The sequence below is a fragment of the Babylonia areolata genome, chromosome 10 (genome assembly GCF_041734735.1).
Source record: "Babylonia areolata isolate BAREFJ2019XMU chromosome 10, ASM4173473v1, whole genome shotgun sequence".
NCBI classification, from domain to species: Eukaryota; Metazoa; Mollusca; class Gastropoda; order Neogastropoda; family Buccinidae; genus Babylonia; species Babylonia areolata.
Genome location: NC_134885.1, coordinates 16,145,698 through 16,169,179, shown reverse-complemented (window position 1 = coordinate 16,169,179; position 23,482 = coordinate 16,145,698). Strand labels below are relative to the sequence as shown.

The 23,482-nt window shown below is 44.2% G+C and overlaps 1 protein-coding gene across 2 annotated transcripts in view; it reads left to right on the top strand.

Moving 5' to 3' along the window:
* The window catches only part of LOC143286828 (uncharacterized), a 73,728-nt gene that overhangs the window by 36,577 nt on the left and 13,669 nt on the right, over nucleotides 1–23,482 (top strand). The window contains exons 7-10 of one of the 2 annotated variants that reach the window (XM_076594647.1): nucleotides 6,733–7,113; nucleotides 9,853–10,047; nucleotides 10,972–11,157; nucleotides 16,678–16,836. In XM_076594647.1, the coding sequence (XP_076450762.1) occupies nucleotides 6,733–7,113; nucleotides 9,853–10,047; nucleotides 10,972–11,157; nucleotides 16,678–16,836 (921 nt within the window). The remainder of the gene's footprint in view (nucleotides 1–6,732; nucleotides 7,114–9,852; nucleotides 10,048–10,971; nucleotides 11,158–16,677; nucleotides 16,837–23,482) is intronic. The other variant, XM_076594648.1, reaches the window with a different exon arrangement.

Sequence of the window (23,482 nt, the reverse complement as noted above, 5' to 3'; positions counted from 1 at the left end):
GGCTGCATTGTTTGTTTGTTTTTGCTTTTGTTGTTGTATATTACTGAATACAGATAAATTTCAGTGGGTCATCGCTTCAAGAAAAGTCAGTATTCATCTCTCTCCCTCTCTCTCTCTCTCTGTCTCTGTCTCTTTTTCTTTAATTTAACGTCTTATCGATTTGAGTGGGTTTGTGTGTGTGTGTGTGTGTGTGTGTATGAGTGGCGAAGTGGTTAGTGTCGCCGACTGACGGCTGGGGGAACGCGGGTTCGATTCCTAGCGGAGGTGGGTTCTTTTAGGTCCGCGGCCTGTTCCTACCCGGAGTTGAGTGTGGTTTGGGCGTAAATGGGAAGACTGTGACCTTACAGTCGAGTATCATCCACTTCACGGATGCGGTTTTTGTGTGTGTGTTTTTTTGTTGTTGTTGTTGGTGGTGGTGGTGATTTGCTGAAATTTCCTGACCAACGCTGCAAGTGTTTATCTCTTGGGCCTAGTTAAAACCTGGATATCATTATGAAAGGAAGTGGGAGTACAGCCCCGTCACGTAGTCCCAAACCTAAAATGGACCTCCATAGGTTCTGTGGCCTTCATTGCCCTGATCTCACGATGAACTGTTTCGATCCACTTCCACTTCCGTGCTTGGGGCGAGTCCAGTCAAGGTCTTCGGCATGGGCAGATTCTCTCGTTGGAGGGGCGTTGTGGCGGTCTTCACTCTAGGGTGGGATGCTCACTCAGTCTGGCTCCTCAACTAAGCTGTTATTGTTGTCAGTAGATGGCTTAATAGGTGATGTCCTATGTACGTTAAATCAGATCAGACACTACTAAACACCACCAAAGTGACTCGGCAGCAGTGCAGATTCACCTCTGGTGTGTTGCCTCCTAGTGACCTAACCTCGATGGTTCCTTGTGGAAAGCCGACAGTGAAACTGCGACAGACAAACCCTGTTATTTTTGTGTATGTGGGGCTCGGAATCAGCGGCGTGGGAATAGTGCCACTGAATCGATGTAAGTGATGGGACGGAAAAAAAAGAAAAAGATTTGAATAAAAAAAAGGATATGGGTCCTCATATGGCGGTGTATCTAGATCTCTAAACGGTTTACAAACATGGTGTCATTTCCACATATATGATAGTCACTCGTGTCCGACTATGACCATCAGAACAGCAGAGGAGGCAACTGCTGTTCCGACTATTTGGGCTAGAATTTGATTATAGTGGAGAGTGTCTTGCCCAAATTACATCCCCACTCTCTCGGCCAAGAGGGTTTTAGGACAATCGGCGTTGGGATGGTTCCCAAAGGCCAATCAGCCCACAAGGCTGCAGCACTAAGAGCCAGTGCAATCTTGCCTCCTAGTTTGAGAGTCATAATCCTTCACTAAAGACCAAGCTGTAAATGATTTCCCATTGACTGGAAAAACCATTGATAATACAGCTCTCACTTTGCTGTTGGCCCAAATGTAAACTTATGTCAATCTGTGATATAAGCCGAGTGTTGGGACACAGAAAGTAACTGTATGGTTACATGCAGGGGAGAGAGAGAGAGAGAGAGAGAGAGAATTGAAGGCTGTTTTATAGCTGTTCATCCGTATGCTGCGCCAGTGAAACGTACTGATAAGTGTCAGGAAGGTTGGGGAAAAAAAACTAACAAAAGAAAAAGAAAAGTGTCATCGATACGTAGCGCTTTTGACACACAGCGATAACGACGAACATTTGGATGGAATGAATACTACTGACACGTAGTGCGACAACATGTAGCGCCATTGACGGGTAACACTATCGGGAGGTACCTCGTTCGAGTTAACAAGAAGTTTATTTCACGTGCGCCCTGGGGGCATTGAAACAATACAAACATATCTCTTACACACACCGTATAAAAAGTGATGTAAAAAACTAACACAAATTTTTGCAAACAAGGAAATACAAATCACCCAGTCAATTTTCTTTCATTGACTTATAACACCAACTCTAGCAAACAAATCAACATGTCAATTTTCCTCAGTAATTGACTATTTTTCCCTATCAATTTTCCTCATTAATTGACTATTCCATCTCAGTAGACAGAATTCTATCGAAAAGAAATACGTACAGAAGAGACAAAGGATTATAATTTTAGAACAGTTTTTTTTCAGCAAAGAATAAGTGCAATTTTATGCAGTTTGGGCGGGTTCTATACTATGTAAATAACATTTTTGTCCGATTAAAGAAAAAGTGGCATAAAACAAATAGTGAAACTCATCAGCAATGTCCTTTGTGGAACATTTTGCTTTGTTCAAGTATATCGACAGGTTTCTAACCGTACGTCCGTGCCTAGAACCTAGAAGTAAACTTAATCAAAGAAGGCTTGACTACTTTTGTTCTCTGTTGTTTTCTTTTATTTGTCTGTCTATTTATCTCTTTGCGAATGCTTTATTCAAAAAGCAAGCTCGAAAAAACACCAAGTTCAGCTTGTTCCAGAAAACAAAGAAGAGCTACAAAAATGGAGAAAACAGATGCTATCACGCCTGTCACAGAGGTGACTGACTAGGTGAACTCCATTACCTCTAACAGAAAGTGTAGTGGAGCATTCACAATATGCCTTGACCTCAAAGACCTGAACAAAAGCATCAAGAGAACTTATCATAAAATGCCTACTGTTCAGACAGCCAACGAGAGAACCTACAATGAGGTGCCTACTGTTCAGACAGCCAACGAGAGAACGTACAATGAGATGCCTACTGTTCAGACAGCCAACGAGAGAACCTACAGTGAGATGCCTACTGTTCAGACAGCCAACGAGAGAACCTACCATAAGCTGCCTACTGTTCAGACAGCCAACAAGTGAACCTACAATAAGATGTCTTCTGTTCAGACAGCCAACGAGAGAACCTACAATAAGATGCCTACTGTTGAGATAGCCAATGAGAGAACCTACAATAAGATGCCTACTGTTGAGATAGCCGACGAAAGAACCTACCATAAGATGCCTACTGTTGAGATAGCCAACAGGAAAACCTACCATAAGATGCCTACTGTTGAGATAGCCAACAGGAGAACCTACCATAAGTGGCTTACTGTTGAGATAGCCAACAAGAGAACCTACCATAAGCTTCCTACTGTTGAGATAGCCAACAAGAGAACCTACCATAAAATGCCTACTTTTGAGAAAGCCAACAAGGGAACCTACCATAAGATGCCTAATGTTGAGATAGCCAACAGGAGGACCTACCATAAGATGCCTACTGTTGAGATAGCCAACAAGAGAACCTACCATAAGATGCCTACTGTTGAGATAGCCAACAGGAGAACCTACCATAAGATGCCTACTGTTGAGATAGCCAACAAGAGAACCTACCATAAGATGCATACTGTTGAGGAGATAACCAACAAACTCAGTGGTGCTACAAAATTCACTAAACTAGGCGTCAGACATGGATATTGGTCCATCAGGTTTGATAAAACGGCCAGCAAAGTGACTACATTCAACAACCCATGTGGTCGATACCACATCAAGCGACTTCCCTTTGGGCTCAGTGTCTCTCAAGACGTTTTCCAGCAAGTAATGGATGAGCAAATCAGCCAGTTCCATCAACAATCGGTATCACTGACGACGTGTTAGACGTGTAAAGACAGGAAAGATTCTAAGATAAATAATTCGTCAATATTTCGTCGAGTTAGATATGTGAATATGTATTGAGAACACGAAATAAATGAATGATGGATGATATATTTTGTCTTGTTACTTTGTGCAAGCGTATGACTCATTTTCATGTATCATGCTTGCCACTTCCGCAGGGAAACAGACCTCATAAGTGTACATGTGTGGTACTCCAGACATTGCCATTGTAAACAGCAAGTTTCGGGCATGGGCGGGTGAGGGAGTCCAAATTTAACAATATTTTATTATCTTATTAATTAGTGAATATTTTCTTAAAAAGAAATAATTTGAAAACGTAACGCACCAATTTGGCTAATGGCACGTTGTCTGAGGGAGTGCAATGGACATGCAAGAGCTTTGGCCGTCCGAGTCTGCTTTGCAGGTTTCAGTTTCCCTTCCTGGAGGATAGCCAGGGGAACAATACTGCACCAAAGTTACGTGACCTTTTTAACAGTTTTACCTTTTTCCCATATACCGTTACAGACGAGCCAATGGTAAGTGGAAACTTGGACAGTATCTTTTATTGGAACATTATGTGGCTGCGCAGATAACATAAGATAATTCCGTATATCATAATAATCATGTATAATTTATCCAAAACTTTGTTTTGTTTTGCGTTTTAAATCTTTAACGTTTCTGACTTCTGGCATGTTGGTGTGCTGAAAATGATTGTTACTTAGTCTGAATTCATATTTCTTCCTGTCTTCCGACCTTTGCATCTCTCCATTAAATAAACAGCACAGTTGTGAGGCCAGAGTTCAGTTGTATACTTTGCTTTGTATGATTCAGTACCTTGCTCCATTCGTCTCCAAGCTGTCAGATCTCACAGTGACACAGAAAATTTTACTGAAGAAATAAAATCTGGGAGTGGAACAGTTCACGCCAACTGACTTTCCAGAAAATCAAAGACATGATCTGTGAAGACATTTTGCGCAACGCCAACAACCCAGCAGTCATACATGTAGACGCATCTCAGCTTGGACGTGGAGCAGCACTGATACAAGATGGAAAACCAGTCACTTTCGCTGGCAAAAAACTCTCCAAAACTGATCAGTGCTATGCAAATGTAGAACATACACAAATATCTAAACCAAAGAAACATAAGTTCAACACGAAGGTCCTGAAAGCTCGTGGCAAATTCTAGGATTGGATATTATGATCTTTGATGGTGATGACAACAAATAAAAACAGGCTATTATTCAAAGATACCGTTTGTTCAGAACGTTGCTGCAGCGAGCGAGACTGACACCACAGGAGTCATCACACACATGAAGCGTGTATTTGGAGATCATGGCATCCCTAGAAAAATATTTCTAACAATGTCACACCCTTTATTTCAACACAATGTGAAAACTTTGCCAAAGAATGGGTATTTAAACACATCACCAGTTCCCCCCGTTATCCCAGATCCTGATAGCAAAATTAAGTGGTCGTGTTTCGTTCCACATCGGACAACTACCACTGACATAAAAACAACAACAACAAATCAATAATTCATCGTTGATAACATTTACAGAGCAAATCAGATAAACAATATGTCTTTGTCGACATAACAATCTTATTTCAAATGAAATGAGCGATGCAGTATTATCTGCCTTTGCCAGATCTACTGCATCGATGCTGCCGACATAGCAATAACGCACCAGAGTGACTTCCATTGTTACCAGTGGCATTCAAAGGCAAACATTAACAAACAGACGCTCATAGGCTAATGAAGCCCCAAACTTCCCCTCACACCTCATATCCAGCATCATAATATCACAGAGTTAGTTTATAGTCCACAAGATAGACATATCCTGAAGAAGTAAAGAAAGAAAAGAATGAAAGACAACAAGAAGGATTTATGTCAGGACACAAGTAGACAATGGAATACTTATAATACTTTATGTATTGATCTTAAAGCAGGACATATCAACACAAAATATGCCCGACCTTCTTTTATATTATTGCACAATTTAATGCAGATATTCGTGTCTTTTGCAGTGAAGGCATGTTGCGTGTGATCGACCCTTCCAGTCAAGAATTAGGCACAATACAACCCGAAATGACCCATAACATCAACCTGAACCGACACTTGTCGTTTCAAACCGCCATGTTCTTTGTTTATCTTTTTATGCTTTGCGGGGCCAAAAACGGAAAGAGCAAGATGGCTGCACGTTAGTTTAGCGACTGAATCCGCATTAAAATTGAATGAAAATAACCAAAAAATAGAGTTAAACAAAAACAGCAACAAACCACATTGGTTACAACATCTACTAATGGTAAAATCGTTTCATTTGTGCACGAAAACTGCCGGTAAAACAGGTCTCTGAATATAGGACGTTCAAAACAGGACTTCAACAACAACAGGCAAATCAGATCCTCTTCAGTGTGTTATCTGTGACATTTTAACCGTAAATCTACAAAAGAGGAGAAAGGAGGGTGCGTGGGTGGTGGTGGGGGTTATCTACGACAGATCTGCGAGAAAGACAAAGAGGGGATAGGAGGTCTGTGACAGATGGTAGAGAAACACACACACACACACACAGATTACATCAGGCAGTAGCTGTCTTCAGTCGATTTTGTTCAACATAACAAAACTTGGTCTCACGAGGAATAAATGACAGGTTTGGATCAAAATGAACACCGCTCAGTTTCCTCTTTTTGAGGCTTGAAAATGAATTTTGACATCTCTCATTTCAGATAGACAGATAGATTGTTTCGTAAATGTTCCGTGTGACTAAATTTGGCATTCCTTACAAAATCATATTCAGTGATTGCAGAAAGTACAGGGAAAGAAGAGAAAAATGATTTGTCGTGTGTTGAGTCGGAAGACGAGTGCAGTGTATGACGTAGTGTGCGCTCCTCGTTGCTGTTGCATACGCGTTGTGAAAAAGGCCGATCTGGAACTCGCAACTAACTTTTGAAATGACAATGAAGTTCGATTATATGATTTCGGTAATTAGAATGACTTAGGTCCACATTTCTTGAAACCGAGAACAGGTATAATTTTTTAACTGTTCAATAGCTATGTTCTCTCTACCCCACTCCTTTATCATGCCCTTTGTGCTTTTTCTGTTGGTTGGTTGGTTGGTTGTCTCTGTTTCTTTCTGTTTTTACCTCCATCGTGATAATCCACAGCCCCAGACACCACTACATTTACAACTTCTGGGCCGGTAACCAGTACAACCAACAGAAGGTCTCCAGTAACTACAGCCTCCGTGAAAACCCCAACAGTACCAAGGCCCACCACCACCCAGCCCACCCAAACTGTGACTGTATCGACCACGCCAAGGACAGTGAGCACACTGTCACGCACTTCCACTCCCCATAGAACCACGACAATATCTAAGACAACTTATCCTACTTTCATAACAAATACCATATCCACAATTGCTAGATCCACAGCTGCCAGATCCACACCTGTAAGATCCACAACTACAATGACCTTGTCAAACACTTCCTCACGAACATCTTCAACTGCCATGACGACTACCACCACAGCTCCACGCAGCGTTCCAGGTTTGTACCGTTAGCATCATATCAGTCATGTCTGGAGGACATGTTCCTTCCACTTCCCACCCCAAAACTCTTATCTTATTCGGCACAAAAAAGACGACATGGGAGAACACACTTCATGTTACACACGCGCGTGCGCACGCATAGACAGACAGACATACACACACGCGCACACACACACACACACACACACATAGATTGCGTGTGTGTGTGTTTAATGAGCACATTACATAAGGGTAATTAATACTAAAGTGCTTTAGACGCAAGCATGTATTACTCTAACAAAAGTTTAGCATTAGGATTACTCGTTGCTTTTGTAAAAGGGAACTATGGTCTGTTGCCAATTTTTCTTGTCGCATGAGCATTTTGTTGTGCATCTTGAATTCAGCTTAACAGTCGATGTATCGTGCACATCTCTTCACTTTCTGTAATACTGGAGACGTGTTTTGTGCATAATCTGAATTACGATGACTATTACCATTCCTTTCCTGAAATGATTATTGTTATGATAGTTTTGTGGAATTTTCAAGGAGCATGACAACATCTTACATTGAGATGTGACCTGGCCATATTGATTATTGCTCGTTTGCTGAACGGCCAGATGTACACACTGATGTGACATGCACACAGTCCGCAAGATATGCATGCAGTGTGATTCTTGTGGCCGTGTGTGCCTGTCGTGCTCTGGAAGTTTCGTCCCTTCGTCCTTGGAATTCTTCCCAAAGATCAGGAATCAACTGATAATTTGCTATGAAATTGTTCCAGGTTTCTGTTTAAATAGAAAATGCAACCTCACACTTCGTGCAGCTCTTTGCAAATCAGATTCCAATCACCGTGAGGCTCTAACACAAGTCAGAATCTACGCACCGTGATGCTCTTTCATAAGTCAGATTATAAGCACTTCTCGTCATCTCAGTAGCACTCTGTTACTCTCTCTCGTCATTTTCCAAGCACTTCGTTAATATTTCTCGTCCGATTTAAGTACTGTTTTACTCTCTCTCTCTCTCTCCTCATTTCCCAAGCACTGTGCTACACTTTCTCGTCATATTCAAGCACTGTGTTGTCTTTTGTTATTTAGATTATAGGCAGTGTTTTACTCTTTTATTAGTCAGATTCTAAGCACTGTATTTCTATTTCATTAGTAAAGCTCTGAGCAATGTGTTAGTCGTGCGTCAGACAGATTCTAAGCATGGTTTTATTCTTTCATTGGTCAAGCACTGAGTTACTCTTTCCCCAGTCAGATGCCAAGTTGTGTTTTTGTTTCATTAGTCAGATTCCAAGTGCTGTGTGTCTGTCGAAACCCAGCCTGAAAACAAATTTTAATAACCATGTAGCATGGCCTGAAAACAAATTTTAATAACCATGTAGCATGGCCTGAAAACAAATTTTAATAACCATGTAGCATAGCGTGAAAACAAATTTTAATAACCATGTAGCATGGCCTGAAAACAAATTTTAATAACCATGTAGCATAGCGTGAAAACAAATTTTAATAACCATGTAGCATGGCCTGAAAACAAATTTTAATAACCATGTAGCATAGCGTGAAAACAAATTTTAATAATCATGTAGCATGTCCAGTTGGTTGGATATTGTAGTGTCACACACCCAATAGTTGGAAATAACTGCATTTGACTATGTGGACCACGTGGCTGAAACAGGCAGTTAGCGGAGGCATCACGTGTGTGCATCTCTGTCTAACAGCATCCTAGAAATAGCTTTTCAACTCCAGCGTCATGTGAAGCCTCGTTAAGTTTTCCAAATCTGATTGTGCTGTGATAAACAATTGATTTTTTTCTTCTTAAAAAGCATGACAGGCAAAGATGACACTTTTCACTGACTCGTTTCTTACTGGTTTTCGTCCAAACAGGACCGAAAGATAACCATTCAACGTTATGTTTCTGTGCAGTGTTGCCATTAGTTCATTGCGTTTCGTATTTAAACATCAATCTTTTTGCATTGCGGCCATATTGACTTTACAATCTGCTTTTCATCTATGGCAATAAAAACTGGTTACTAACTGGATTTGATTTATCAAAATCATTTTCATTCTTGTTGAACTGGGCACATAATTGTGAATGTCGTTTCCGTTGAGTGTACAGGTTTTGGTTGCACAGAACTGATTTGCGTTCAATCTCATGGTAATGTTTGGTGTTTAATACGGATTTATTACATTTGCATGTCATAAGCACACTGCAATGAACCTTGCTTGTGGTTCGGTGACCTGGTGGTAGCGCGAGGGAGAGTCCTGGGTTCCATTGTAACAAGGACCAGGATTTTTAATCCCGTTTATATTTGTTCTTTTGTGGTGGTATTTTAGATGAGCCCAGGAATAGAGGTCCGCGTGTAGCATGCACTCCGGGCAGCAGTAAGACAGTTGTCCTTCGTGAGAGTTTGGAAGGAAACCAACACTTAAGTAAAACATACATGCAAACAGAAAAAAATACGAAAAGGTGGCAGCAGACTGCACACAGCGAAATCCGTTTTAGTTGACGAATGGTACAACATGATTCAGTCCGGCAATTGATGATATATGCCTGTGTGTGTTTGCAATGTAATCATTCGCTGCACACCATTTCGTTTTGTATTTTATTTTTCCTTTTGTTCTCCTCATTAAACACATATTCTTTTCCTTTCCGTTTCCCATGTAATAAAAATGGCTGACCACGCTATGAATAAATATTGTCCTAAATCAAAATGTTTGCATGCGTTTTGCCCGGTGAATGCCCTGTGTGTCCCCAGCCGTCTGTGATGACTGCAGCATGGTGAACGGGGTGGGATACAAGGCCCACTGGGCGCACTGTGACCTGTTCATCCAGTGTCACTTCCTGGCGGACGGCACAGTCTCTGTCCTCGTCAAGCAGTGTCCTCACGGCCTTCACTGGCACCAGTCCGCCCTCACCTGCACTCGTCCTTCACAGGCTGCCTGCACCATGGGTCAGTACTGTAGGGACTTGTAGCGTGTTGCACTGCGCAGTTTTTTGTGTGTTTTTTTTAGTGCTTATATTGTATTGCATCGCATTGTGTTTCGTTGCTGTTCACTGCGCAGTACAGTGAAGCACTGCACCACATTATGCCGCGTGTTATTGCCCAGAAAACAATACTGTAAGAAATTAGTCTGTACAGTTTATTCTATTTTAATTCGAGTGTAGTAAGTGTAACTGAGTGACACATCATTTGTTTTAAACTTATGTTGACAGTGCGATTGTTTACTTTACTGTATCGTGCAAACAGCGCTTGGCCGTCGGTCGATAATGTCGCAAAGTTCTGCGACTGGCATTTAAATCGCAAGATACAACCCTGATGGGTGACAAGGCTATCTAGAAGTCGTCATATTAGTCGTAGCAGTACTAGTAGTAATAGGAGTAGTAGTAGAGGGTTGAAGTTGAATATTATGCACAAATAACATTGAACAAGGCTATTGGAGAAGCTGATGCTATTTTCGCAATTATTGTTCTTTTGTGAAAAGTTACGAGATTTTCTTGGTTTGATTGAACAGGTTCTGCTCGCATCAAGTATTTGTACTGCTAACAAAAGTTTCTTCTGTAACAGTATCTCGCTTCATTTCAACGAATTGAACTGTTGTCACAAGTTTGTGTTTTCTTTCATTTTATTCCGTGGTGTTTATGTTTATCACTGTAATGAAATTGTTCCCTAGCTTATATTATTATGATGTTGATTAGAAATGTAAAAGAAACGAGATACACACACACACACACACAGGCAGAGAGAGAGAGAGAGAGAGAGAGAGAGAGAGAGAACGTCTTTGTGCCTGTATGTGCTTGTTCCATAGAGGTACCCCCCAGAACACCCAGAAGTTGTCACCCTGTCAAGACTCGGGCATTTCCCTTTGTTTTTCAGACCCGTGTCGCCAGGATGGATACAGCAAGTACCTGGCCATAAACAACTGCCGTGGTTACTGGGTGTGTCAGTCAGGCAGGTCAGAGGGCAAGTGTTGCCCCCCAGGTCATTCCTTCAGTGGGAGAATCGGCTGTGTGCCTGACATCCGGTGTCAAGACCCGTGCGGGGTGTCCCCATTTGTACCACGTGAGTCTTGTGGGAGGGAGGGGGGGGGGGGGGCGGAGGGGGTTCGGAAGGGGAGTAGAGTGGGAGTAGGACATGGGGATTATGTCCAATTAAAATTCAATTTCATGAATCCCCACGTGGTATTCTGAAATAGCAGTATCTCACACAGTTTATTTATGTTACATTTGTTCAACAAAACAACACTGAAAACACTGGCTATAGAGGGGGGGTGGGGGGTGGGGGGTGGGGTGGGTGGGGGGGGGGGGGCAGATCCCCCAGAAACCAACACTTGGTGAACTTGACTCACCCCTACCCCCAAACATTGGACGAGATCAAGAAAGCCATCGGTCAGATCAGCTCCGGCAAGGCGTCAGAAATCCCTGCAGAGCGTTACAAGGCAGCATTCCACATCTTGACCAGTATCTGGGAAACAGAGGCCATGTCAAATGAATTTCGATGTGTCACAATTGCCTCCCTGTTAAGAAACAGGGACAATGAAGCTGATTGTGGCAAATATCGAGGCACATCCCTTCTGTCGATTGCTGGAAAGATACTGGTTAGAATTATCCTAACCACCTGATCAACAATATCTCTGAAGAAAACTCACGAAAAGCACAGTGTGGTTTCAGACCTGGTCGCAGAAAGTTGATATGTTCTTCTTGGTGAGACATGTCCAGGGAAATGTTTTGATTAGGAAACAGACTTGTACACAATCTTCATAAAGGCTTTTGATGCTTTGTGGAGCATACTTGCTAAACTCGGATGTCCAGAGAAATATACCCAGATCAGCCGTTCTTCCATGATGCCATGTCTGGAACAGTACTGGTCAGTGTGACCCCTCTGCACTGTTTGACATATCCAATGGAATAAAGCAAGGTTGCATTCTTACCCCCATACTGTTCAACTTGTTCTTCAGCTGTGTCTTGAGCCACTCTGTCCAAGACATCAACTGTGGTATTTATCTGAAGTAATATCTGGTTGGTTGTCTCTTCGATTGCATATGTCCCGAGACCAAGACAATCGAACGGCTGATCACTGAAGCACTCTTTGCAGATGACTGCGCCCTCATGGCTCACAAAGAGTCTGACATCCAGTTAACTGCGACCAAGTTGGCAGACGCAGCTCTGTCCTTTAGTCTGAAGATCAGTCTCAGCAAAGCAGGATCATCACTAACCAGTACACATTGAGAACACAGCTAAACACAATGGACTCCTTGATACCTAGGTTGTGTCATTTCCTCTGATGGCTCCCTGGATGAGGAGATCGCAGCAGGAATCATCAAGACCAGTCAACACTGGGACAACTCCGCACACGCATGATAAACCGCCATTATCAAGCTGCCAATCAAGCTTTAAAGTGTGCAAAGCTGTTGTACTCTCCAGTCTGCTTTACTGATGTGAAACGTGAACCCTGTGTAGGAAAGACATCCGACAGCTTGAGAAGTTCAACATGTGCTCGCTTCAGTCTATCATGGGCATCCGCTGGCAGGACACAGGGACCAACCTGAAGGTATTAGAGAGATCCAGGTTCAGAAGCATTGAAGCGCTGGTCCTGAAAGCGCAGATTTGATGGACTAGCCATGTGATTCGGATGGATGAATCCCGCTTACTATTTCAACTTGTCTACGGTGTCCTCTCAAAGATCCAGTGACCCCTGGGATGCCCACAGAAGCGTTTCAAGGACAGTATAAAGGAGCACCTCCACTTTAGCATAATTCCAAAGTGGCTTGAAGCTCAGGCCACAGACAGAATTGGCTGGCATGCCGTCACAAGAAGACAATTCAGTAGCTTCGAGGACGACCCCCAAAGCAGACTCGCCAGTACAAAAGAGAGGAGGAAGGCTCCAGCCCAGATCCTGACTGCTGCAGCTTTCATGTTTTCTCACTGCCCTCGAGTGTGCGGTTCATGCATCAGACTCGTGAGCCACACTCCAAACCATCAGAACGTCGACGGGCACTACCAGTAGTGTCGTATAAAATCTAGAAGTAGTAGTTGTTGCAGCAGCAGCAGTGGTAGCAGTAATAATAGAAATACTAGTAGAAGTATTAATGAAATCCAGAAGCCTGTATGATGTTAAGACAGAATAAATCATATTTGGGACCAGGCGCCGTTGCGGAGTAGTTAGCGTCGCGGATTGACAATGGGAGAACGCGGGTCCAAGTTCCAGCAGAGGCGTGTTATTTTGGCTCATTGAAAGACCGGGACCACACAGCCGAATATCACCCACTTCACGGACACGTCTTTAGCAGTGCTGCTCAAAGTTCCAACACTGCAGGTATCCGTGTCTCTCTGACCTGAATGACGCCAGTGTACATTGTATTGTATTGTATTGTATTGTATTGTATTGTATTGTATTGTATTGTATTGTATTGTATTGTATTGTATTGTATTGTATTGTATTGTATTGTATTGTATTGTATTGTATTGTATTGTATTGTATTGTATTGTATTGTATTGTATTGTATTGTATTGTATTGTATTGTATTGTATTGTATTGTATTGTATTGTATTGTATTGTATTGTATTGTATTGTATTGTATTGTATTGTATTGTATTGTATTGTATTGTATTGTATTGTATTGTATTGTATTGTATTGTATTGTATTGTATTGTATTGTATTGTATTGTATTGTATTGTATTGTATTGTATTGTATTGTATTGTATTGTATTGTATTGTATTGTATTGTATTGTATTGTATTGTATTGTATTGTATTGTATTGTATTGTATTGTATTGTATTGTATTGTATTGTATTGTATTGTATTGTATTACTCTTTTGTCACAACAGATTTGTGCGTGTGTAATTCGGGTTGCTCTCTCCAGAGAGAGAGCGTCGCTATAGTGAGAGCGCCACCCTTTTGTGGGTACTTTTTTTCTGCCTGCAAATGTAACCGTTTTCATATTAAAGATTTTTCTAGAGAATTTGCCACGGAAAGCCCTTTTGTTGCGGTAGGTTCTTTTATGTGCGCTAAGTGTATGCCGCGCAGGACCTCGGTTTATCGTTTCATCAGAATGACTAGCGTCCAGGCCACCACTCAAGGTCTAGTGGAGGGATATAAAATACTGGCGTGGTATTCGAACCGGTGCGCTCGATTCTTTCGCTTCCTTGGCGAGTGCGTCACTGTCACGTGACCGGTCGAGGTTGAGGACCCACCTACAACCCGACAGGCCCCGCGCAATCTAATAAAAGAAAAAATTAAGAAAAATGGGTCTCCGGATCCTCGCACGCTCAATTAAGTGCAGCCAACGCCAAGAATTTATACACAATACCAAACTTTATTCACTCACTCACTCAGACATACTGACAACCGAAACAGCAGTGAGGCCTAAACTATTTCCCTTAATTCCCCCCACCCACACCCCCACCCCTCCTTTCATACAAATCGCCACATCATTTCATGCTTTGTTCGTTTGTTTTTTTGTTTGTTTTTTTTAAGTTGGAATGAGAGAAAAATAAATAACAAATAAATCACGTTCGCTCGAACACACGCACTCACCCCTCTTGTGCACTGCTCTCACACATGCACACGCATCCTCTACCGTCCATGTACGGCTCGCATTGGTTCTGAACACGAGGGTCCATGCCACAGACAACCCAAGATGCCGGCGACCACGGAGAGTCCTAGTCCTTCTGTAGACAGTGCATGCAAAGCGGCAATCTTCATATGCGTCGGGGACACCCCTGTGACAGACTCAGGGAATTCACAGGCGTAGGGAAGGCTGCGGGTGCCCAGGACAACGGCGGAGGCTGGGGAAGGTGGATTGCGTAGACTCGAGCCAAGAGTCAAGCACAAGAAAAACAATGCATGTGCTAAAGCAGACACACAGAGGGGTTTCGCACACACTCACACATACAGCTGAATGCCTTAACACAACTGTTTATAATGATCACAAAAAAACAACAGAATATGTGTTCACACAGATAAATCTGAATCCACAAGGATTGGCAGGGCCATACTGCACTGAAATTAAAGTATTATATATTTTAAATGCAGCAACAACACCAACACCAAAAGACCTGAAATACATATCAGTGGCCGGTCCCTGTCAATAGAAAAGCAAAACAAAACTAGCATTCTTCACTCTTCCAACCTGACTCACCTCAAGAGCTCGTGAGGGAAAAAAAACATAAGGGAGATTAAATCCCTGGAACTAGAATGTAGTTCCAGACCTCCTGGTCGGACACGGATCCAGGAAACGTAGTGGCACTGGAGGCCCCAAACCCGAACCGAATCGGCAAAAAAACTCCTCATTCCAAAATGAATGGAGCAGGAACTGGAAAAGAAACTACCTCTACCTGACTGGGTGCAACTGCCAGTGATTAAAGCATCTTACGATGCCCACGACATCGACAGGTGAGTTATCCTTATCAGACCTGCAGCTCAGCTTAATAACGTGCAGATATACATGCACGAGAAAAAAACAACAACAACCTGAGCTGACTACGAGGGAGGGAAGGAACACACACTCACGCGCGCGTACACACGCACACATGCACGCACGCACAGAAAGAAAGAAAGAAAGAAAGAAAGGGAAAAAGAAAAAAAACCTAAACAAAACGAAACAAAAAACAGCAAAAATCATGACGTATTCGAGGGGTCAAGTTGACCAAAATTTCCTTTTTTCCAACACTACACTGTCGCACGGGACAGTCACCACTAGCAGACCTCCATTGCAGTACCGTCATCATCACCATCCTCAGTCATCATCTCATATAGAAACAAATATCCCAGATTCAGTGGCCTTTCATGTCCTGCTCTCAAGGTGATATCACTTTCAATCTTCTTCCAATTTCGTGCTTGGGGTGAAGGTCTTAGGTGTGAGCAGATTGATTGGGGACAGTTGATTGGGGAGAAGTGGTGGCGGTCTCCACATTTGAGGGAACGCTCACTAAGCCTGGCTCCGCGTCGTCAGTGAGGGGTTCAGATGGTGATGTCCTACGTATGTTGAATCAGAACAGGCACTACTGAGCACACGCCAAAGTTAGCATCAGTGCATGATTTCTTCTGGTGTGTGGCCTCCTGGCGACCAAACATCGATGATTCATCGTGTACTGCAGTTGCCAAGCTGCTGGATACGAACCCGGTTGTGATTGTATAGATGAATAAGTGGCATAGGAGTAATGTCACTGAAATGATGGAACAGCAAAAATAAATCATATCAGGAGATGAATGCATGTTTTAACTGCTGTTGAACCTACTCTACCATAGACGTCCGCTTTTGCCATGACAGCAGCAGATACTACTGATCTTGCCTCTACCATTGATGCGGCTGCTTCAACAGCTGTCGATATCACTAAAGTAATTGAACACGGAGATTAGTATGCACTGATGCGAATAATTATGTGGATGACGATGAAGAGAACACACACTAGAATGGTCAGAAATTAGGAACAGTCCCTGGATTAGGACTATATTTGGGATGATATTTACAATTGTATGCTCATGATGCTAGTATAACAGAAAGATCTTCGCCTCTTTTGATGTTTCCACCCTCTCTCTCTCTCTCTCTCTGTGCGTTTTTATCTGTCTCCGCACACAGCTGCCTGTGACAAGAGGCCAGTACCCAAAATGCCCCTGACCTTCGAGCAGTACGTGCCCGGTGCCGGGTGGAAGAAGGAGTTTTGTGCCCCGGGCACAGCTTACAATCACAGCAACTGTGCTTGTACTGACCTGAGAGCTGGCCCCACAGACTCTAACTGTGAGACTATTTGTATGTCTGTCTGTCTGTCTTATGTTGTCATTAAAATTGTCACTCTATATAATTTTATGTGAGTATATTTTTGTCATATCAGTTGTGCAAATAAATTAACCTGACATGTTTTGTTCATATAGCACAGAAAGAGTGAGAAACGACAGGAAGAGGGAAAGTCGGGGAGATGGAAGGGAGGAAGAATAAAAACAGTAAATCAGCCAACGAATCGGAAAAGTACTGAGGGAGGGGAGGGGGGGGGGGTGCACGAAGGTCACGTGTGACTGACAAACGATAGAAAGACTGTTGCAAACGAAGTAAATATCAGCAAACAAATTAAAGCTTGTCTTGATAGCAGTTTTCAAGTTCCATTGATGTAAACAAATAAGCTGTGAACAAGGTTACCAATCACTGTAAACAAGACGAGTGTAGTTACGTAATAATTTCAAACTGGATACAAATTATATCCTCTTGTGACTCGGGTTGCACGTAGTCAAAGACAGAAAAGTGCATGTCTTCAGAAAAAAAAAAAAAAATCTAAAGTCTACAAAACATGAGTTCCATGAAAAAATCTTATTGCATTAAAAAGACACCACTCACAGCTCACAGCTGACCAACAAACTAAAACCAGTGATAGTGTGCTGTGTATCCGGATCCGAAAAAAAAAAATGTTTAGAACGTTTTGCATTGCAGTTCAGAAGCCATTTATTAGGGGGTAGGGGGTGTGTGCATCTTTTCATTCTTTCTTCTTTTTACTCTCTCATTAATTATCTCGTGCTATTTACGTAAGAAAGAAAGAGTTGACAAAAGTAAGAGTTGACATATTGGTATTTTGATCCGGCTTTCCCTTGAGAAGAAAAAAACTGTGCTGAACTGTACTGTACCTTACTGCATTGCACTGTACTATGATGTGCGGTGCTGAATGATGCCACATTTGATCACCATGTGATGTGGTCGTGGTTACCTTCTTAGAATAGTTGCTTTCTTGATTTAAAAATAAACATGCATTTTCGCATATTCAGCAGCCTTTAACACCATTGACCACTCCATCCTCTTGGACATACTTGAAATTGCTTTGGTATTCGTGACACTGCACTAGCATGGATTACGTTTACCTGACATATCGTACACAGAAAGTGTGTGTGAATGGTACTATGATGTATCCGCCTTGAGATATGGTGTGCCACATATGGTGTCCGTGGTCCAGTTCTTTTCGTGCTATGTGCTGCTTCTGTTTTGGATGTCATCAGTTATTGAATGATGTCGCATGAAAGCTTTGCTGATGACACTAAAATGTATCCGTCGACCTCCGCATTTGAAATGGATGCACTGGGCCCGTATGCACGTCAAACCCGATTAGCTTATTCGCGTTTAGGGCTTAAACGCGGTTAGCTATTCGGAGCTTAAACGCGATTAGCCCCTCTCCGGTTTTGGTATGTACGTCGCCCTATTCGCGATTGAATAGCTCTCCGCGTTTACGGGGCAGGACACGGCGCGCTATTTATAGATTCTTTGGAAAACCGCGGTGCAGCAGGCATTGCTTTCGGTTTAGACATACCCTCCCTCGTGGAACTACCGCTGGTACGTGCTTCGTCGGTTTTCGTCAGTCCCAGTTTTTATTGTTTGTATTACTTGCCATGGAGAATTCAAAGCGCACTAGGAAGCCAAATTTCAGTGCTGATGAAATTCTAGTATTTCTGGAAGAGATGCAGGTGGAACGTGCGCTGTTATTCAGCAGTTTGAATCCGAGTGTAACCAACCCTCAGAAGACAGATACATGGAAAAAGATAGCCGAGAAGGTGAAGGCGTGCGGAGTGGCCGTTCCACCTCGTTTGTCAGCTCCCAAATATGTTGCCGCCTAAACCTGAACTTTCGGAACAGGTCATGGTCATCGTACAGGTCAAACGGGTTCTTTCTGTCACGAAAGATGCGGTTTCTTCGCAATTGCCGTCGCTGTCTCACTTGGAAAAACATCAATGCCGCCATATTTATCTGCGTTTAGGCTCGCTATCTGACCCCCGAGGCACCGATAACTTTATCCGCGTTTAGCCCAGTCGGATAGCTTATGCGTTCTGACGTATATACCAAAATCTGCGGCCTATCCACCCGAATAGGCGCTATTCGCGGATAGCCCTCTATCCGGATCGACGTGCATACGGGTCTTGGACAGGGGAGTGCATTGCAGATCTACAGGACTGGATAATTCTCAACAAGCAGGAACTAAATGAAGAAAGACTGAGCTTACGTCAGCCTATCAAAAATTTTATTCAACGTCCTTCTCTTCCTAACTCCGTCCTGATAATAGCACCCCTGTTTCCTTTTCTTCTTCTGTTCACAGCCCGCTATAAGTCTTAACCAGTCTGTTTCCTTCCAACCGAACTGTTCAAGCATGTGAAGTTACCTGTCTCAAATTGCATGGGATCAGCTTTATTCAACAGTGTATCTCTACTGATGCAACCAAAATAATTATGCGCGCTTTTATTATCTCAAAAATGAATTACTGTACTTCTCTTTAGGTCGACCTTTCACATTTTTTATTATATTTCGGTGGTGTGTCCATCGAGATCGATGATGACCATCGTTGTCATCCAGCTGGGGGATTGGGGGAGGGTGGTGGTGGGGTGGGGGGGGGTGGGGTGGGGAGGATGCTCATGAATCTATCTGTGAATGCGCAGATGGCTGAATAGTCCAATCTGCGCACGAAATGTTCGCTGACAGTTGGGGCAGACAAAGACAGGCATACCATTGTCAGGGAGCTTGTTTGCCCATGACTTTCTGGCCTGCCTCTCCTGAACAGCTGCAGCAGTCCTGTTGGCCTCGCACAACTTGGCGCCTTTGTGCACAGCAGCGCGCCATTTGTCACGGTCCACTGCAGATTCCTCCCAGGAGTCAGGATTGATATCAAACGCTTTCAGAGAGACTTTCAGAGTATCTCTGAAGCGCGCTTCTTCTGCCCTCCGTATGATCTCTTCCCTTGTTGCAGCTCGCCATAGAAGAGCCTTTTGGGCAGCCGATGGTCTGGCATGCGCGCCACGTGTCCAGCCCAGCGAAGCTTGGACTGCATCAGGATGGTGAAGATGCTCGGAAGGGTGGCTTTTGCGAGCACCTCTGTGTCTGGGGTCTTGTCTTGCCACTTGATGTTCAGTAGCTTCCTGAGGCATGTTCTGTGGAAGTGGTTCAGCTTCTTGGCATGTCGTTGGTACACTGTCCAAGTTTCGCAGGCGTACGGTAGTGTGGGGAGAACTACTGCTCTGTAAACCTTTAGCTTGGTCTCAAGACTAATGCCTCTTCTGTTCCAGACATTTGCATTGAGTCTACCAATAGTTGCGCTTGCTCTTGCAATCCTGACGTTCACTTCATCGTCGATGGTCGCATTTCGTGACAGTGGGCTGCCAAGGTATGTGAACCGCTCCACCGCACTGAGTCTCTGATCATTGACTGTGATGTTGGCTCAACGTAGGGTTTCCCTGGGGCTGGCTGATGGAGAACTTCAGTTTTCCTCGTGCTGATGGTAAGGCCGAAGTTCCTGCTGGCAGTGGCAAACTTGTCGATGCTGAGTTGCATGTCAGCTTCAGATCCAGCGTTGAGGGCACAATCATCAGCAAACAAAAAGTCTCTGATGATGTCTGTCATGACCTTCGTTTTTGCTTGAAGCCTTCTGAGGTTAAACAACTTGCCATCTGTTCGGTACTTTAGGCCGATTCCAACGTCGCCATCTCTGAAGGCATCAGTAAGCATTGCAGAGAACATGAGGCTGAACAGCGTTGGAGCCAGAACGCAGCCTTGCTTGACACCATTTGTGACAGCAAAAGGAACAGATGTTTCGCCTTTGTCCTGGACTCGAGCCTGCATGCCTTCATGGAATTGGCTGACCAAGGAAATAAATTTCCGAGGGCATCCGTACTTGGCCATGATCTTCCACAGTCCCTCTCTACTCACGGTGTCGAAGGCCTTAGTGAGGTCGACATAGGTGGAGAACAGATCAGCATTTTGCTCCTGACATTTCTCTTGCAGCTGCCTTGCAGCAAACACCATGTCGGTGGTTTCGCGCTCTTTCCGGAATCCACATTGGCTCTCAGGCAAATGACATTGGTCAAGGTGTGCTGTGAGGTGGTTCAGTAGGATCCTGGCAAGTATATTGCCTGCGATGGAGAGCAAGGAAATGCCCCGATGGTTATCACAGGCTTGCCGGTTCCCCTTTCACTTGTACAAGTGAATGATAGATGCATCTTTGAAATCCTGGGGAATCGTCTCTTCTTTCCACATGAGTGAGTACAGCTGATGGAGCTTCTCAGTCAGCACAGTGCCTCCATCTTTGTAGACCTCTGCTGGTATGGAGTCTGAGCCAGGTGCTTTGCCACTGGATAGCAGACGGATTGCTTTCTGGGTCTCAAGAGGTGTTGGCGGATCATCCAGTGCTTCGTTGATGGGGACTTGTGGGAGACGGTCTATGGCTTCATCATTTATGGAGGAAGGGCGATTTAAGACACTGTTGTGCTCAGCCCAGCGTTCGAGAATTTTCTCCTTCTCGGTGATCAAGGTATTCCCATCTGCACTGAGGAGGGGGGATGATCCTGAGGATGTGGGGCCGTAGACTTCTTTTAAGGCATCATAGAACCTCTTCATATCGTGCCTGTCAGCATATCCCTGGATCTCATCAGCTTTGTCACTCAGCCACTTATCCTGCATCTGGCGTAACTTTTGCTGAACAGTCCTGCGGATGGCATCATACGCATCCTTTTTTGATGTGGACTTTGGGTTGCTCAGGTAGGCTTGATGCAGACGGCGTTTCTCATCCAGAAGCTTATTGATTTCATCACAGTTTTCATCAAACCAGTCTTTGTTATTTCTGGTCATGGGTCCCAGGGTCTCTGAAGCTGTACTATAGATCAGCTCACGCAGGGTCCTCCAGTCAGACTCCACATTCTGGTTGTCCAGAGAGGCGGATTCCAGACGATCTTCCAGCAGCTCCACAAAGGACTGTTTGATGGTGATGTTTTTCAGCTTAGCGATGTTGAGCCGTTTTGGAGCCTTCTGGCCTTGGGGGCGTCTCTTGGGCTGGATTCGAATATTCAGCTTCGAGACTACAAGGCGATGGTCTGTCCAACACTCGGCGCCACACTTGGTCTTTGTTACACGTACATCTTGCCTATCCCTTTTCCTGACGATGACATAATCGATGAGATGCCAATGCTTTGAGCGAGGGTGCATCCATGACGTCCTGTTACGGGTAGGGAGGCAGAAAACTGTGTTGGTTATCAGCAGTTCGTGCTCTGCACAGGTCTGAAGCAAAAGCAATCCATTTGGGTTGCAGTGGCCCACCCCGTGCTTTCCAATCACTCCATCCCAGGAGATGTAGTCAGAGCCAACTCTAGCATTGAAGTCCCCAAGAATGATGAGCTTGTCTGCTTTCGGGATAGCAGCAATGACAGAGTGAAGGTCCTCGTAGAACTTCGCCTTCACTTCATCCGGGTTGGTCATGGTTGGGGCGTAGGCACTGACAATGGTGAGGTGCTTCTGGCCAGATGCCAGTGGGAGTTTCATGGTCATAAGCCTATCGTTGACTCCCTTTGGGATTCCAGCTAGCTTGCTGACAAGTGCTGTTTTTACTGCAAAACCAACGCCAGCCTCACGTCGCTCTTCGCTTCCTCGTCCACTCCAGAAGAAGGTGTAACCAGATCCCTGTTCACAGAGCTCGCCTTCACCTGCAAGCCGAGTCTCACTCAAGGCTGCGATGTCAATGTTGTATCTGGCGAGTTCGGATGCAACTCGTGCCGTTCTCCTTTGGGGTCTGTCCGTGTTATCTCTGTCCAGGAGAGTCCTTATGTTCCAAGCACCAATGGTGAGAGGAACGATCCTTGTTTTTTTCTTTTCTTTCTTGTTGTTTCGACCGCTGATGTAGGGTCCTCGCCAGACGCGGTATGCTGGCCAGGGTGATATGGAGCAGGCAATTTTTAGGGCACCTTTTCTAGCCCCTTCCTCATGCCAGGGAGGTGAGCAGTGCATTCCTAAAGAGGGCTGCTCAGACGCTCAGACGGCTGCCGAGCTCCATCGCTGCTCCTGTCGACGAAGAACGACCCTATGCCCTGAGCCGCCTGCGTGCAGGTCTGCGGCTGCGACTGCCAGTGTACCCACACCTGTCGTTTCGTCGCTCGCCTGTCGCCACAGGACTTGGGGGTGATGAAATGATGAAGGATGAAAGGTCATTTTGGATGACTGATGACTTGCGCGATGAGTTTGTTTAAAGTGAAGAGGAGTTGCGCAACGTCGACCTCACTCTCTCGTCCGGGTCCACCAATTTTCAGTGGCAAGACTAAGTCGAGACGACTGGAGGATGAGCACGGATGCAGTGGATGACCAAGATATCCTTTCGGTGTCTCATCTTGCTCTCTGCACTCCACAGTGCGTTGCTGTAACCGCCTTCCTCTCCGTTGAACCGATAGGTTTCTTCCGCTGATTCTGCCGGATCCAGACTTCGCATGCATGGGTAGACACACCCCGGGGGCCAACTGCGGAAGGGAGCGGTGGGAGTGCCGGTTTAGTCGCCGGCAACCCGACCCTGAACAGGTTGTACTGGATTACAGGTTACCAGTAGCAGATCTAATGACCTGACCTGACAATATAATTATATTTCAATGAATCCAAAATAACTGTG